Source organism: Diadema antillarum, unplaced genomic scaffold (genome assembly GCF_040938485.1).
Source record: "Diadema antillarum isolate AM-2024a unplaced genomic scaffold, OU_Dant_1.0 seq00001560_RagTag, whole genome shotgun sequence".
NCBI classification, from domain to species: Eukaryota; Metazoa; Echinodermata; class Echinoidea; order Diadematoida; family Diadematidae; genus Diadema; species Diadema antillarum.
This window is the reverse complement of record NW_027272286.1, coordinates 565,812-579,811: the sequence shown is the minus strand read 5'-3', so window position 1 is coordinate 579,811 and position 14,000 is coordinate 565,812. Positions and strand designations below refer to the sequence as shown.

At 41.2% G+C, this 14,000-nt stretch overlaps 1 protein-coding gene and 1 pseudogene across 1 annotated transcript; both read right to left on the bottom strand.

Annotated features, from left to right (window-relative positions):
* Nucleotides 1–251: 251 nt before the first annotated feature.
* Nucleotides 252–13,414, bottom strand: LOC139710769 (RISC-loading complex subunit tarbp2-like). Its single transcript, XM_071622687.1, has 6 exons — nucleotides 13,407–13,414; nucleotides 11,316–11,596; nucleotides 10,141–10,292; nucleotides 5,755–5,867; nucleotides 3,075–3,183; nucleotides 252–2,397 (listed from the first exon to the last, which is right to left on the bottom strand). The coding sequence occupies exons 2-6, from the start codon at nucleotides 11,570–11,572 to the stop codon at nucleotides 2,111–2,113; spliced, it is 918 nt and encodes a 305-aa protein (XP_071478788.1). The 5' UTR covers nucleotides 11,573–11,596; nucleotides 13,407–13,414; the 3' UTR covers nucleotides 252–2,110.
* On the bottom strand, nucleotides 7,866–9,198 carry LOC139710758 (uncharacterized; annotated as a pseudogene).
* Nucleotides 13,415–14,000: the final 586 nt, after the last annotated feature.

Sequence of the window (14,000 nt, the reverse complement as noted above, 5' to 3'; positions counted from 1 at the left end):
CAAGAACAACGGGTCAAGGGTAGACTGGTCAGGGCAGACTGGTCAAGGTCAGACTGGTTAGAGGCAGACTTGTCAGAGGTAACTCTTTGCCCCCAAAATGGTGAGGTCACCCATCTCCCGTTACCTTAGATTTTTTTACGCGTGGGAGTTCAGATGAGAGTTAAGATACTATATATTATGCCATATAGAAATGTACATGTATTTTGCAAATTTTGCAAAATCATGTGCTATTAATTAATTCAATAGCACGCGAAGATATTAACCCTAATCCCAACACAAATGCTTACATGTACTGGTACGCAGTACACAATATGTGATCAAGGTGCATGGTAACTGTTGTGCTCCACAATTGCAAATTTAACCACTTGCGAAATTGTTGGAAGTCCTGATTTGAAAAAAAAAAATATATATATATACTCGCTAAATGGATTGGGAATACAGGGAACCAAAAAAAGAAGAACGGAGAGAGAGAATAGATCAAACCATGTTTACGGCAAGTTAATTGTCTTTGGACTAGCAGATGAATTATACAGTGCTGTTGAATTGATCTGATTACGATGTCAATACCCCATGAAGTAGAACTGGTACGGAAGGTATGGGGATAATCATCTAGTCTAAAGAAGTTCATCCCCAGTGCATGTAAAATCCATTTTATCTTAGTCCTCTATCCGCCGACAACTTGACTTCTCTTCATTTCAGCGGCCAGCATGCATGCATCACCCTGAATCTTTGAGCAATGTGTTTTGTAACCTGGACAAACTCAGAATGGCCTTTGGTGTACAATCAAAAAGATGGCTATTGGTAAGCAATGCTGTCTTCATACTTTCCATACAGTAGTACTTCAGTGTGTAGAATAAAACTCTGTAGGACCTACTAGAGTATGACTGCACAATATCCCTGAATACAAAAGGAAACGTTAAGCAACGCATCAGTAGTTTTTTCATCAAATGTTCACAGGCACCACTCTGCATATACATGTATATACAGTATAGTAGAAGTTTGCAAGTACAAAAACATGTTGTTTTTCACATGATTCCTGACAATGATATCTAAAAATACTCTATCCACCCCCTCCCCCGAAAAAAAAAAAATTTAACATCATTGATTACCACGTTACTCTACAAACCATGTGGCAAGAATGCCCACAGAAAACACACTTCAACAGGTATGTAAACACACAAAGAGAGATATTGACCCTTGATGTGCTTTCGAGTGCCGATTAGCCCAGCATCCTGTATACTGTCCAAAGTCCCTGGCAAAAAAAGAGAGTCAAAGAATACAGCTCTCATGGAGTAGTCTGGCCTTAAGGACTGAATTTTTACACTGCTTTTATGATTGAACATAACATAAGCATCTACACTCTGTAACAAGTGGACAATGTATTGAATTTTTAACAACAAAAAAAGAGAGAGAAAAGGAATTAATACATGAACTCTGTGAATACAAAGTATATGATCCTCCTCTATTCCTTCTGTTCACACTTCTAGAAATATTTCTATTACTGCTTGCCCTGTTCATAACTGGTCAAGGGCAAGGGCTGGGTAATCACCTTCACTTTTAGTTCTGTTTTGTTATTTATTTATTTATTTATTCAGTTTTCTTTACCCAGGGTAGCCCCATCAGTGGTTTATACACTGTTATCCTAGGGGGCCCTGCAACAAAATGACAAAATATAACAGTTCAACATACATACAGTATATGGGGACTATTTTTTAAAATTCCTCTATTTTTCCTGTCTATAAATCTGCAATGCATGAAAAATGAATGTGCTACAGATGGCAATATAAACGTCTTCATGAAAATATGTGCACATCATCTTCATCCTCATCAACGGGTCTATTGACGCTGTGTCCATAATTAAAAGGGTAAACTGGGGTTTTTGTTACATAATGAGGTACACCAAGACTGTAGTCATGCCAGTGACGAGGCACAAAATTTCAGCGTGATGCAGCCATGGGATTCTGGATCGTATCAAATGACATGCCGACTCCTTCGAGTTCCACATCACCTATTCTATCCTTGATACTGCAAGAGAATAAAACTCTTTGAAAAAAAAAAAAACAGAACCGAAATGTCCATTACATCACATGCAACAATGGCAGGCCCTGAATCAATGCGGCTCGAGTTTCACCCGCATCTGTCCGTTGGCTTCCATGGGCTTGGGCACGGCCGCCCGCAGGGCCATGACCTTCAGGTACTGCAGTGCATTGTGGGAGGCCGTCTCCATGGCGTCGTTGCGCGAGAGGCCGTTGGCGAAGCAGACAGTGACGGGCGCGGTCTGGAGGCGGACGAAGCACTGGTAGTGGCCAGCCTTGGTCTGCTCCTCCATGGGCACGTAATCCACTTTGAAGTGCTGCTCCCCGGCCAGGTCCTGAAGCATCTGGGAGTAGGTGGGATCTGGCAGAAAGAGGGAGCAGCAACCTTAGATCACCCAGTATATATCAGTGGATAGAGAAAGCTTATTCTCATACTAACACCTTGGCTCTTTAGAGTCTACCTTTGGCCTGAAGATCCATATTTGGAATGACAAGCTATCATTTAAGAAACCTCTTACTGCTTAACACTTACCAACACTATTCATGATTTGAACAACAACAACAAAATCATTTGAAATAGCTTCAATAGTCATACCTTGGTTCAAGAAGTGACCACTTTGCTGGTGCATCTATGGGACTGTACTGTTTTAGTGGAATGCATGAGTTGAAACATATGCTTGTGTATACGTGTGTGTGCGTTTGTGTGAAATGTGTAGTTGTTCTTTTTTATTTTAATTTCTTAACTTTTATCTTTAGTTGATACAAAAAGTAACAAACACAAGGTACTTTTCTTTTTGTATACTCAAGTGGAATGTGAGTTGCACAGTAATATGTTTCACGCTTAATATGTTTCCATTGGTATATATTGTACATTTGCATACTATATCTAAATACGGAATGTGATCAACAATAATTAAGTAAATATGCGCATGCAACCGAACCTAAACCAATTAAACAAACTGGATCAAACCCACAAACATTCTAGTAAACAAGCAAAGAAACAAACAAAGAAACAAACAAACATCTGACTGTGTTCACCTGGAAACTGGAGTGGGTTCACCCTGAGACTGCCAATAAATGGACCGTCAGCTTGAGGTAGATTCTTGATAAACAGTCGGCTCTGGGAGGGAAGCTTTGGACGCTTTTGCTACGAGCAAAGAAAGCAAAAGACAAAGAAAAATTATGCTTTGAAAATGACATCTGCCAATGCAATCATTTGACAGAAAGCAAAGAAGGTTTTGGGCTCAAGTTTTGCAGCATGGGTGCGGTAGAGGCACTGCAATGTTCGGCATCGCAAGTTGCAATTCCCTAGCCCTGGCCTGCATACTATGCTATGATATTAAGCATTGAGCATTGGGGGAAGTCGCCTGGAATGTGGTAAAGGGCCTGACATGTGCACCTTGTCCACGCAAAAAGGCTTAAAAACAGTTAACACCAACTGTCTAAATAAAGATGTTTGCCTGAAAAAAAAAAAAAATCTTGATCACTTAACACATGCATCCCTTGGTGTATGCCAAACTCACTTTTGAATATTGTGCCAAACCATGACATTAGCCAATAGCAATATCTCATCTTGATTTATTCCTGTACAAAATGTAATGATGTTAAATCAAATTCATACCAATTCATTGTACACAATAACAAGATTTCAAAATTCTTACTGTCTTGAACCTGACCCTTACAGTATCTCTGCGCAGCCAAGAGAACTCCTCCACAGAGAAAGTATATTATGTTTGAAGACCTTGCAAATACTGACCAACTTGTGTACACAGACAGAGGCCCTTTAGTTTGTCTTCTGTGGGCCTCTTGGCCTAATGTGGCAGCATACATTTTAATCACCTACTCTTTCTTTTTTCTGGTATATTGCTAGTTATTTAAAGTAAAAGGAAGTATAAGATACATCATAAATCTAAGTGCACCCATTCATTTCTGGGGAGGGACAATTAATTGATTGATATGTAATTGGGAATCACACATGTGATAACCATTGCAGATACAATGTGATAAACTAGAATTATCACTGAAGGTGATTAATACCCTCGTCCCTAGTGTCGCTTTATAGTATGTGATGTCATGATGGCAATCATACAAACAAAATGTGACCACAGTTGCTTGAGTGCTATGGTAACAGTTGGTTCCACAAGGTTTGGGTAAAAAGTGTGGTTACCATGGCAACTCATTGTCTGATACAGACACAAGGGACATTTTGCATAACTACACATTATACAGGCACCAAATTTGACCTTCATAGCTTGAATGATTTATTTCGATACAAAAATGAGTGATTACGATGGCAACACATTTTCCTTGTACTAACACATTGGTGTCTTGCAAAGCTACACTTCTACATCATGATACATACTAAATTTGACTTTAATTGCTTGAATGATGAAAAAGTTATTCGATCTGCAAGGTTTTGGTAAAATTGTGGTTACCATGGCAACGGTTTGTGTGACAAACACAAAAATTATGTGTTCCACATCTATACCTCAGGGCCATAATGCCTACCAAATTTGGTTTCAATTGCTTGTAAACTGTGGAAGAAGTTCACTCCACAGGATTTCAAAAAAAAAAAAACATGCGGTTACCATGGCAACACATTGTCCGATACGAATACAAAGGACATTTTGCAAAACTACACTTAAAGAGCATCATACGCATACACACCAAATTTCACCTTCACAGATTAAATGGTTCAATTTGATACAAAAATGAGTGGTTACCATGGCAACACATTTTTCTTATATCAACACATTGTTATCTTTTTTTTTTCAAATGATAGAATTTATTGATTTCTCGAAGCAATATAATTTTACAGAGGATAAATGAATTACAAAGTTATTACTTCAACACAAAAACATTTCTTTGATACAAACAATTTAAACACTTATCTGTGTTTTTTATGCTTTTTTTCAAATATTTAAATAACTTACACATTGTTATCTTGCATAACTTCACCTCCCGATCATCATACATACTAAATTTGACCTTAATTGCTTGAATGATGTGGAAGTTATTCAATCCACAAGATTTTGGTAAAATTATGGTTACCATAGCAATGCTTTGTCTGACAAACACAAAAATTATGTGTTCCACATCTATGCCTCAAGGCCATAATGCCTACCAAATTGGATTTCAATCGCTTCAAAACTGTGGACGTTGTTCACTCCACAGGATTTCGAAGAAAACATGTGGTTACCATGGCAACGCTTTGTCAAGTACAAATACAAAGAGTGTCTTGCATAACTACACCTATAAATCATCATAGATACCAATTTTGAAATTGATTGCTTAAATACTATGGAAGTAGTTCCCTCCACAAGGTTTTGGTAAAATTGTGGTTTCCATGGCAACGCATTGTCTGACAAACACAAAAAACATGTCTTGCACATCTATACCTCAATATCGTCATTTACCCTAAGTTTCATTTAAATTGCTTCAAAACTGTAGAAGGAGTTTGCGACGCAAGATTTTGCAACAGACCGACCGACCACCCGATCGCCCGCCCGACCGCCCGACCAACATCATGGTGATTCCTATACACCTCCTTCACACTAAGTGTGGCGGGGGTATAAATATAGTTACAACCCTACAGGCCATTATCTTTTTTTTTTCAAAATCCCATTGAGCAGCTGCAATGTACAGACTTGACCAACATGGAAAGAGTGAATGACAAAGGCAGTCAGTAAATTTATTTGGAATTTCTCCTTGCGCTCACCTTCTGCTTCTTGTTTATGAGGCCTGGGTTGACGTCAACTGGTAATTTCTGCAGTACTTCCAACATTGCACTGGCTGCTGCCCTTTTTGCCAGCCTTTTGCTCTGATCAATGCCTGATGCCAAGATAGTGAGGAAAAAGTGTTGGATGTTCTGGTGATTTTTAGAAGAACTCTTAAACTTTCAATTACATTTTACAGTTGTCACTTTGGCGTAAAAAGGACAAGCTTGGCCATGAAATATATAACTAAATAGAAAGACTAAATGAGAACTTACCTGTTTGAAATTTGATCTTTATTTTATGAGGGAGTTTCAGGAAGAGAATACATTGAGAGACCCGCTTTGCGCACGAGCAGTCATTTTTCGAAGCATCAAATGTGGCTGCTGGATATTTGAAAGATTATGGAGAACTTAGCCTCAAGTTTGAAAACTTTGGGAGGGAGAGGAAGGAATGTATTCTCTTCCTACAACTCCCTCGTAAAATGAAGATCAAATTTCAAACAGGTTAGTTCTCATTTAATCTTTCTATTTTACTTCTGGAGTCTCCGAAAGAGACTACATTGAGATTTTGAAGCCCAGCAGCCATATTTGTAGCAAAAGATTACAGAAATGACTCTATGAATAGTCATTTATCAAACGGGTAAATTGTTTACCTTGTCTGGTCATTTCTTTAGTAGAGCAGTTGTGAGACACTTGCTCCCATCATCGAGCAAGGGTTTGCTGTAGAACCTCCTGAAAGTTCTTTCGTTCGTCCAGCCTGCCTTCTCAAGGATGAACGAAACTGGCAAGTCTGCTCTGTGTGCAGCTGACATCGCAGCTGCTCTTGTTGAGTGAGCCTTATATTTTGAAGTGTCGATACCTGCCGCTGCCATAACATCTTTGATCCACCGGGACATGGTTTGCGATGTTACTTTCGCGTGGGGTCTGTGAAAGCTAATAAAGAGCCGACGCTCTTGACCTCGAATTTCCTTGGTCCTCTGCATGTAGGCTTTGATGTAGTTGACAACGCACAATCGACGATCCTCAATGACATGATCTATCCACCATTTGAGCTCTTCTTTCCCTTCTAATGACAGCTTCATACAGTAGGTCTGTCAAAATGGCCTTTGTTAGATTCAAGGGCGGCAATTTTGTCACATTCTAGGCATCTGTAGAAAAGAGGGCCATGTTGGACTCCAGGGAAAGTAGCTATTATCTTGCCAAATAACATGTGACACCTGTCTGATTGTGGGTCTAGTAATGTCAAGCAAATCTGAACAGACTGTGATAATGTCCTGCATTTTCTCTTCTGGTAGGGAGATAGTCATATCACCCGTGTGCAGCTTAAACTCTAGGAATGTGAGCTCTTGTTTGGGTTCTAGCATAGATTTCTCCTCGTGGACTATGAATCCTAGTTCAGACAGGAGATTTGTAGTTGCATGTACAGCCTCCTTTGCTTGTTCTATTGACTCTCCGATAATGAGAGTATCATCAAGGTAGCCTAATACTTTGTGCCCCATTTCTCTCAGTGTAGCGAAAACAGGTTTCATGGGCTTGGTGAAAAGTCTGGGCGCTGTGCTGAGCCCATTTGGTAAGGCTTTGAATCTGTAAAATTTCCTTTTCCATGGAAATTTCAAGAATTTTCTGTATTTAGTGTCAATTGGGATGGAGTAGTAAGCATCTCTGAGGTCGACTGAGGCTAGGAAATCTCCTGCGGAGATCAAAAGGGCAGCTGTATGAATGTTATCCATTTTGAAGTGTTGTACATACGCTCACACACTTGCTCAAATCTGACAAATCAAGTATTAGTCGGACACCCCCATTTTTCTTCGGTCATGTGAAAATGAGGAGAGAAATTCTCCTTCTTCATGACCACACTCTTCGATAACATTCTTAGTCAGTAAGCTTGCGATCTCTCTGTCAATACAAGCTGAATTGTGTTGGTTTGGTCTGTGTTGAATGAAGGGCCTATCCCTCCTAGGGGGCATACATGCTTCTTCAAACTCAATTTTGTTACCCCTGATTGCTGCCAAAATAAATGGATCAGCTGTGATTTGGCACCATCGCCTGTAAAAAAGCCTCACTCGATCTCCGACTGCTACTGGAGCTTTCATTGGAATACATTGCACACATGTACAAATACATTGGGGACTGCAGGTATGATCATGATGTGAATCGAAACTACCTACCTCTTTGGGTATGCTGGTAGTTATTTCTTGCGCTGCATTGGAGGCCTGTGCTGAGAAGCCTGCTGTGGGTGGCGGATCGCTGTGTGAGGTGGTGGCTGCTTGCTGTGACCCCACTGTGGGCGCTGACCTAAAAAAGGCCTGCTACTACCGCCGAATGTTGGTCTGTGCGTTGAAGCAGCTGAACTTGCAGTCCAGCCGACGCTTCTGTATTGTCGCTTGGAGAAAGCTGCTCCCCTGTATGGGTGGTACGTACTAGACTGTGGCCGTGACACCGGGTTTCTCATCACTCCTGATGCAGCTTTCTGCTCCTCTTTGAGATCTTTCATTCTCCTTCCCAATTCGTCCCCGAATAGGAATTTAGTGACGGGAGTGGAAGGTTTGCAAAGATGAGAGTAAGTGGCTGCCATGTCCGGCTTGATAAGCTCTTTCCTCAACGAATTGAGTTCAAAATTGGCATTGCACAGCAACGCCAATGCGTCCTGCTGTGTGTCAGTCAGCCGAGGTGATGGGAAGGACTGTATTAGCGCACTTAGGCCCTTCGTCAGCAACTTCTGCACACGCTGTAACTTGGCATCTCTACTGCGTGTGTGTTGCGGTAGGTTATCCCATATCGGGCTGTTCACCTTCGGTGTAGCGAGGTAAATACAGTTGCTCGGGGCTGGGTACTTAGACGCGTCTCTTCCAACACTTTTTCTTCTAGCAGGTGGCTGATGAGGTAAGTAGTAGAGCTGGCTAAGTCCTCGTCCACCGGTAGCCCCGTATCACCCGGCTTAGCAAATTTTGCTGCGAGAACGGGAATTTCTTGTATGACATCTGCCGCGTCAGACACAAACTCGCCTTCTTCCTTGTTGGCTTCGACCGTGTCACGCGCGTGCGGCTCCCCGCACTGTTGAAAATCAGTTTCCATAGGAACTTCACACGGCCTGGCGCTGTGCGCCTTATCGTACGCCACAAACTGGCGCGATGCCGGTTTCGGCGTGGAGTTTACAATGGGCAGTGCGTCAACTACTTTACTGAGAAGACTTTCAAGCCTCGTTAGTCTGTCCTGGACATCCGAGGACTTTTCAGCCATCTTTGGGCCCCGCTTTGGAACGGCCGATTGCGGCGCTTTACCCGCCATGTTACTAGTAGTACCGGAACCAGTACCCGACTTTTTAATAGCGGATTTTTTTTTCGGCTCGTCTATTTTGTCTGCCGGAGAGGAACGTTCTTCGCAAACAACTTCGATGGTTTCCGCTGCGCCGGGCTTAGCCGGATGATGCAGCTGTTGAGCCTCCATCACGATATAGCCACCGCGTGACTTTCGTGGAATGAGACAGAAGAAGCTGTGCTTGCTGCCTTGCTAAGCACCGCAAAGATCGTTGTATGATCTAGAAGATTGTGGAAATCTAAATTCCACTAACTGCTGGTTTCCAGAACCGTTAGTACCGCGAAATGCGATAAAAAAACGGATAATGCGATAGGAGAATTACGTTCAAGTACTTGTGTGTAGAAAAGCGATATGACTGCGCGTGCGCAAAGCGCGTCTCTCAATGTAGTCTCTTTCGGAGACTCCACAAGTAAAATCTGATTTATACTACTAACATGATAATACATTGATATGCCACATAGCACATAATAATCTCTTAAAGATTCTCTATGCTTTCCATAACTTTTGTCTTATACATCAGAAAATTACAAATTACAAAATTACAAAATACAAATTGCTTAGTGTCTGTCTCAGCCATAAATCTGTCCAGCAACTTATTCCACAAAACAGGCGCTGGAACAGCAAACAGATCTCCACATCAACAAGTGGATGAAACTGGGGCAGTAAGTAAATGCTTATCAGAGGAGCAGAGGTTTCTTATAGGTGAGTAGGGAATCATTACAGTATATGAACAGGAAGGGGATTTTTTTTTTAATTACAACTCTATGACATAAAAGAACAATTTTATAGACAATTCTATTTTGCAACAGTTATCTAATGCCAGTGATTCACTCAGCATTGGCATAATTGGATCCCTACCTTAAGCATGTTCAATTAGTCCTGCAGCATTATTTTGGACTATCTGTAATATTCCTATTTCTCTTATAGGGAAGCCACACACAAGAACATTACACAAATCTCCTCTAGATGAACAAATGCATACATCATGTATCAATTTCTCTGTAGTCTTCTCACACAAGAAATTGTGAATTTGTGCCACTTTTTCAAGAGCACACTTAAATGATTGCATACCTTGCTCCTTGTACTTGTCTACGGTGACGGCGACGACGAAGCGTCTGTTGTGGGGTGGCCCACTCTCATCCACAGCCTCGTACTCTGGTTTTCTCCATCCCAGGCAGGTCACTAGCTCCTGAAGCTTCCCAACGGGATTGTATTTCAGTGTTCTGCAAAAATATGTGAGACCAGCACAGCTGTAAAGCTTCTGTTGTTGTCATTCATTTAGTTTCTAGTGTAATCATTCACCTGTCATTATCTATTCCTCGTATAATTTTGTTGGAATCTTATGGAGAAAGAATTACTGAAATGGAAAAGCCCACGCTGTTTCATTCGCGCAGTTCTGGAAATTCTGAACGGGTGGTCATTATTAATCCTTGGCTGTGTTTTAAATATTTTCTGGCTATAGTCTAACTTCTACACTTCTCTTCACAATAATATCAGAGCAGAACACATTACTGGGAACATTTCTTTCTCTTTCTCTCTCTTTCCTATGGAATTTACATTTCCCCATCATTTCCAGACTACCAGAATACAGGTAGTCATTACTATTTGAGAAATGAGTCAACTGAGATGCCAAAGACATGTGCCCTTGGATAAGAGTATTACAACATAAAATATCAAATCTTCTCACAAACTTTGATCTAAGATGCAGAAGATATTGTAGAGTGTTCGGAAACACTTGGAAACAAAACGCTTGATTGAGTGAGAACATACCAGACAGAAATAGGAATTTGGCAGAAAATATCATACACAATGGAGAGCCCAAAATGAGATGTTTGATGTACAGAAGAAAGACTTGGGGGGGGGGGGGGGCAGGGAAGTTTGATGATGAGAAGGCATATCTCTGCTAATAGGTAACAATTGTGATGAAGAGAGGACAAACCTGCCAGTTCAGTTTGGTGCCAAAGGACAGACAAGCAAGTTTGACAGTCACACACTGTAACAATCGTTTGATGAGTGGATGATACACTTGAAAGAATATCTGATGACAGAAGGTCGATTTGGGAGAACGTTTGATGAACTAAAGACCTACTTGAAAGAAATATTGATGAGTGAATACAAGACAGAAGTAAAAGTATAATGCTTGATAAAGAATGGAAGACAGACTTGAAAGCATACATGATGAGTAGTAGACAGGATTCTGACACCCACGAATGAGGATTCTTTCTAACTCAAAAGATTCTGCTCACCCTCCATCAGCCTGTTCAGTCTCCACTGTTGGCACTTCTACATCTAGCTGCTGCAGAACATCTTCCGCAGCTGACTGCTTGGCCGCCCTCTTGCTGGGGCCCTGCCCCGTGCCACCGACATCCCCCGCCGTGCAGCGGATGGTGAACTTGGGCTGGTGTGAGGCGCCCTCCTGGCCTATCGTGTCGTAGACTGGCGTTACCCCCTTGCTGGCACACAACTCCTGGAGGATGCTGACCGGAGTCTTGCAGTTTGCCATGGCGACCGGATGAGATCCAAGCCACTATAAACAATTAAGGTGTGCACACAACTATTCTTAATGGCATCATACTGAACACAGAAAAGGGATGTAAATAAACTATCAGTATGAAGAACTGCAAATTTCCTCAGCCAGCTCAGGATTAATTCTGGTGTGGTGGTCATATCATCACACATTTATGCATAGAACCTAATTACCATTTTGTAGTCATTACTATTATGATAATTATCTGTAATCGTATTAGATTTGTCACTTCTTAAATGTTCTTCTCCTTTTTCTTCAATGACTATGATTGATGAACTGCAGTACCCCATCACTCGAGGACCACGCTGTATTGCCCACCTCATCATGCTGTACAAGATCCATCACAGCCTTGCCTACGTGGGAAATATCAATGAACAGTTCCACCCACTGCCATCAAGACAAAGAAGGGGCCACAATCAACAATTTGTCACCCCACAATGCCACACACATTAAAGGACAAGTCCACCTTCATATAGGATTGAGAGAATGCAGCAATATTAGTAGACAGAAAGATCCGTCTGTCCGGAGGAGTCTTTTATATTTTTGACGTTATCGCTCTCCTCCGTAGACAGACGGAAGGTACAAGTACCCATCGCTGTGTGGATGTTCTTAACCACTGTCTCTATGGAAAATTGGGTGAGGTCGGGTGGGGTGAGGTACCTCACCCTTCTCGACTGCGTCTAATTCACGGCCCTAGGTCAGCAAATTTAAGCTTGTATAGCAAAATCAAAATTTCAAGAATGCACTACACTCACCAGATTAATGAATAGTTAAAAATGGAAATATGTTGAATTTGTTTTATTCTTTCTTTATATTGTTGTACACATGTGACATCACAAGCTAAGTAGTCTTTTCAATCAGCCATGACTGAGCAGAAACTTCACAAATTCATAACTTTTGAACAGATTGTCTGCTTTTCTTCAAAATTCTCACTGATGTGTTCTACTATTATTGCTGCATTCACTCAACCCACATGTCTATCCATGAAGGTGAACTTGTCCTTTAACATAGATCTGAAATTTATTCCTGCCACACACCACCATCAAGCAGTGGATCGGACTCTCACAGGATGTTGTTGAGACCAATTGCAATTCCATTGACACTTTTGTGTCAAGACCTCAAGTCTCAAGACTAGTCTTTAGATCGTAGACAAGAGAGTAGGTAGCTAAAAAATTACTAGCTGATCATAACATCTGCAAGCCATTAATTTATTTCTGCTTATCATAATATTAACCACTGCTAATCGCGCCTATTGCCATGATAATTATTATATTGATTGCTATTGACATTTGATTATTGACGGTCGCTGTGTTTGAAGCCAAAGCAAAAAGGCAAAAAGGATGAGCTGCCATTATTGGCTGATCCTCTGATTATCTTCACTTGTTGTCGTTGTAGGAGCATGAAGTTGTACAACTGTATCTTAAACATGAATACATTGATTACACGCCATTTGCGTCACGTCAGGAATATGATGCAAGTCCTTCTTGCAATCTCTCACACTCACAGTCACAGACATAGACACAGTCCATTTCGGCATTGACATCGGTCATCACTCGGTTTGGTCATTGCATGCAGCATGCAGTGACTGACTGTCGTCTCACTAACACAGGTCTCAATAAGTGGGACCATGGCAGCCACTCCAGCTACTAACACTGACCCCCAGGCAGGGCCCGGTTCGACATGAAACAATGTTGAATTACACTGTAGAATCCTGGTTTCATTAATGGAACTATGCAAGAAGCAGATTGCAGTAGACTATTATGACGACGTAATTAACCATTACATCACACAGATTTTCATGTCAGCTTACCTCCTCAGAGTCAGTTGGTCGCGCGTGCACAATACACACGGTAATACACGCTATTAAAACACAAATGCGTACACCACACCACATGCATGCATGCACATGCCAGCGCAGCTACTGTACACTGTAGTGACGGTGATGTAGTTACCCATAGTGCCCCATATATCACCATGTGTTGGGGGGGGGGGGGGGGGGGGGGAGCAACAGTGGGGCAAGAGTTGCAATTAAATTGCCAGAATTGAAGAATATTATATTAGGTACATATTGTAAGGATGAAAAGGAAATCCCCATTAAAAGAAATGAATTGGGTTTTTGCATTCATTGAAATGGGAGTGTTAGGCCTACAAACTTTCAGCCCCCGGACGTTACTTTTTGTGTCCCTCTTTTTTCCCCCATCATAACAACGGCTATATCTCTTTTTGACAGGTAGTTTTTTAAAAGTATTTTTATGAATTATCTTTCTTATTATAACAACGGCGATATTTGAGTGGGGTTTCTTTCCATGTTTTCTTTTTTTCTAATGAGTGATTTGTGTTTAGGTATATCTAGTAAAATAGTAAAATTGTATATGGGCAGGGGTATAGGAAGAACTACTTAAGG

Coding starts and splice junctions, on each gene's coding strand:
- LOC139710769 (XM_071622687.1), bottom strand. CDS start 11,572: ATGGCAAACTGCAAGACTCCGGTCAGCATCCTCCAGGAGTTGTGTGCC. Junction 5,868..10,140: donor AGACAAGTACAAGGAGCAAG/GTATGCAATCAT, acceptor TCTTGGCATCAG/GCATTGATCAGAGCAAAAGG. Junction 3,184..5,754: donor TCATAAACAAGAAGCAGAAG/GTGAGCGCAAGG, acceptor CTTTGCTCGTAG/CAAAAGCGTCCAAAGCTTCC.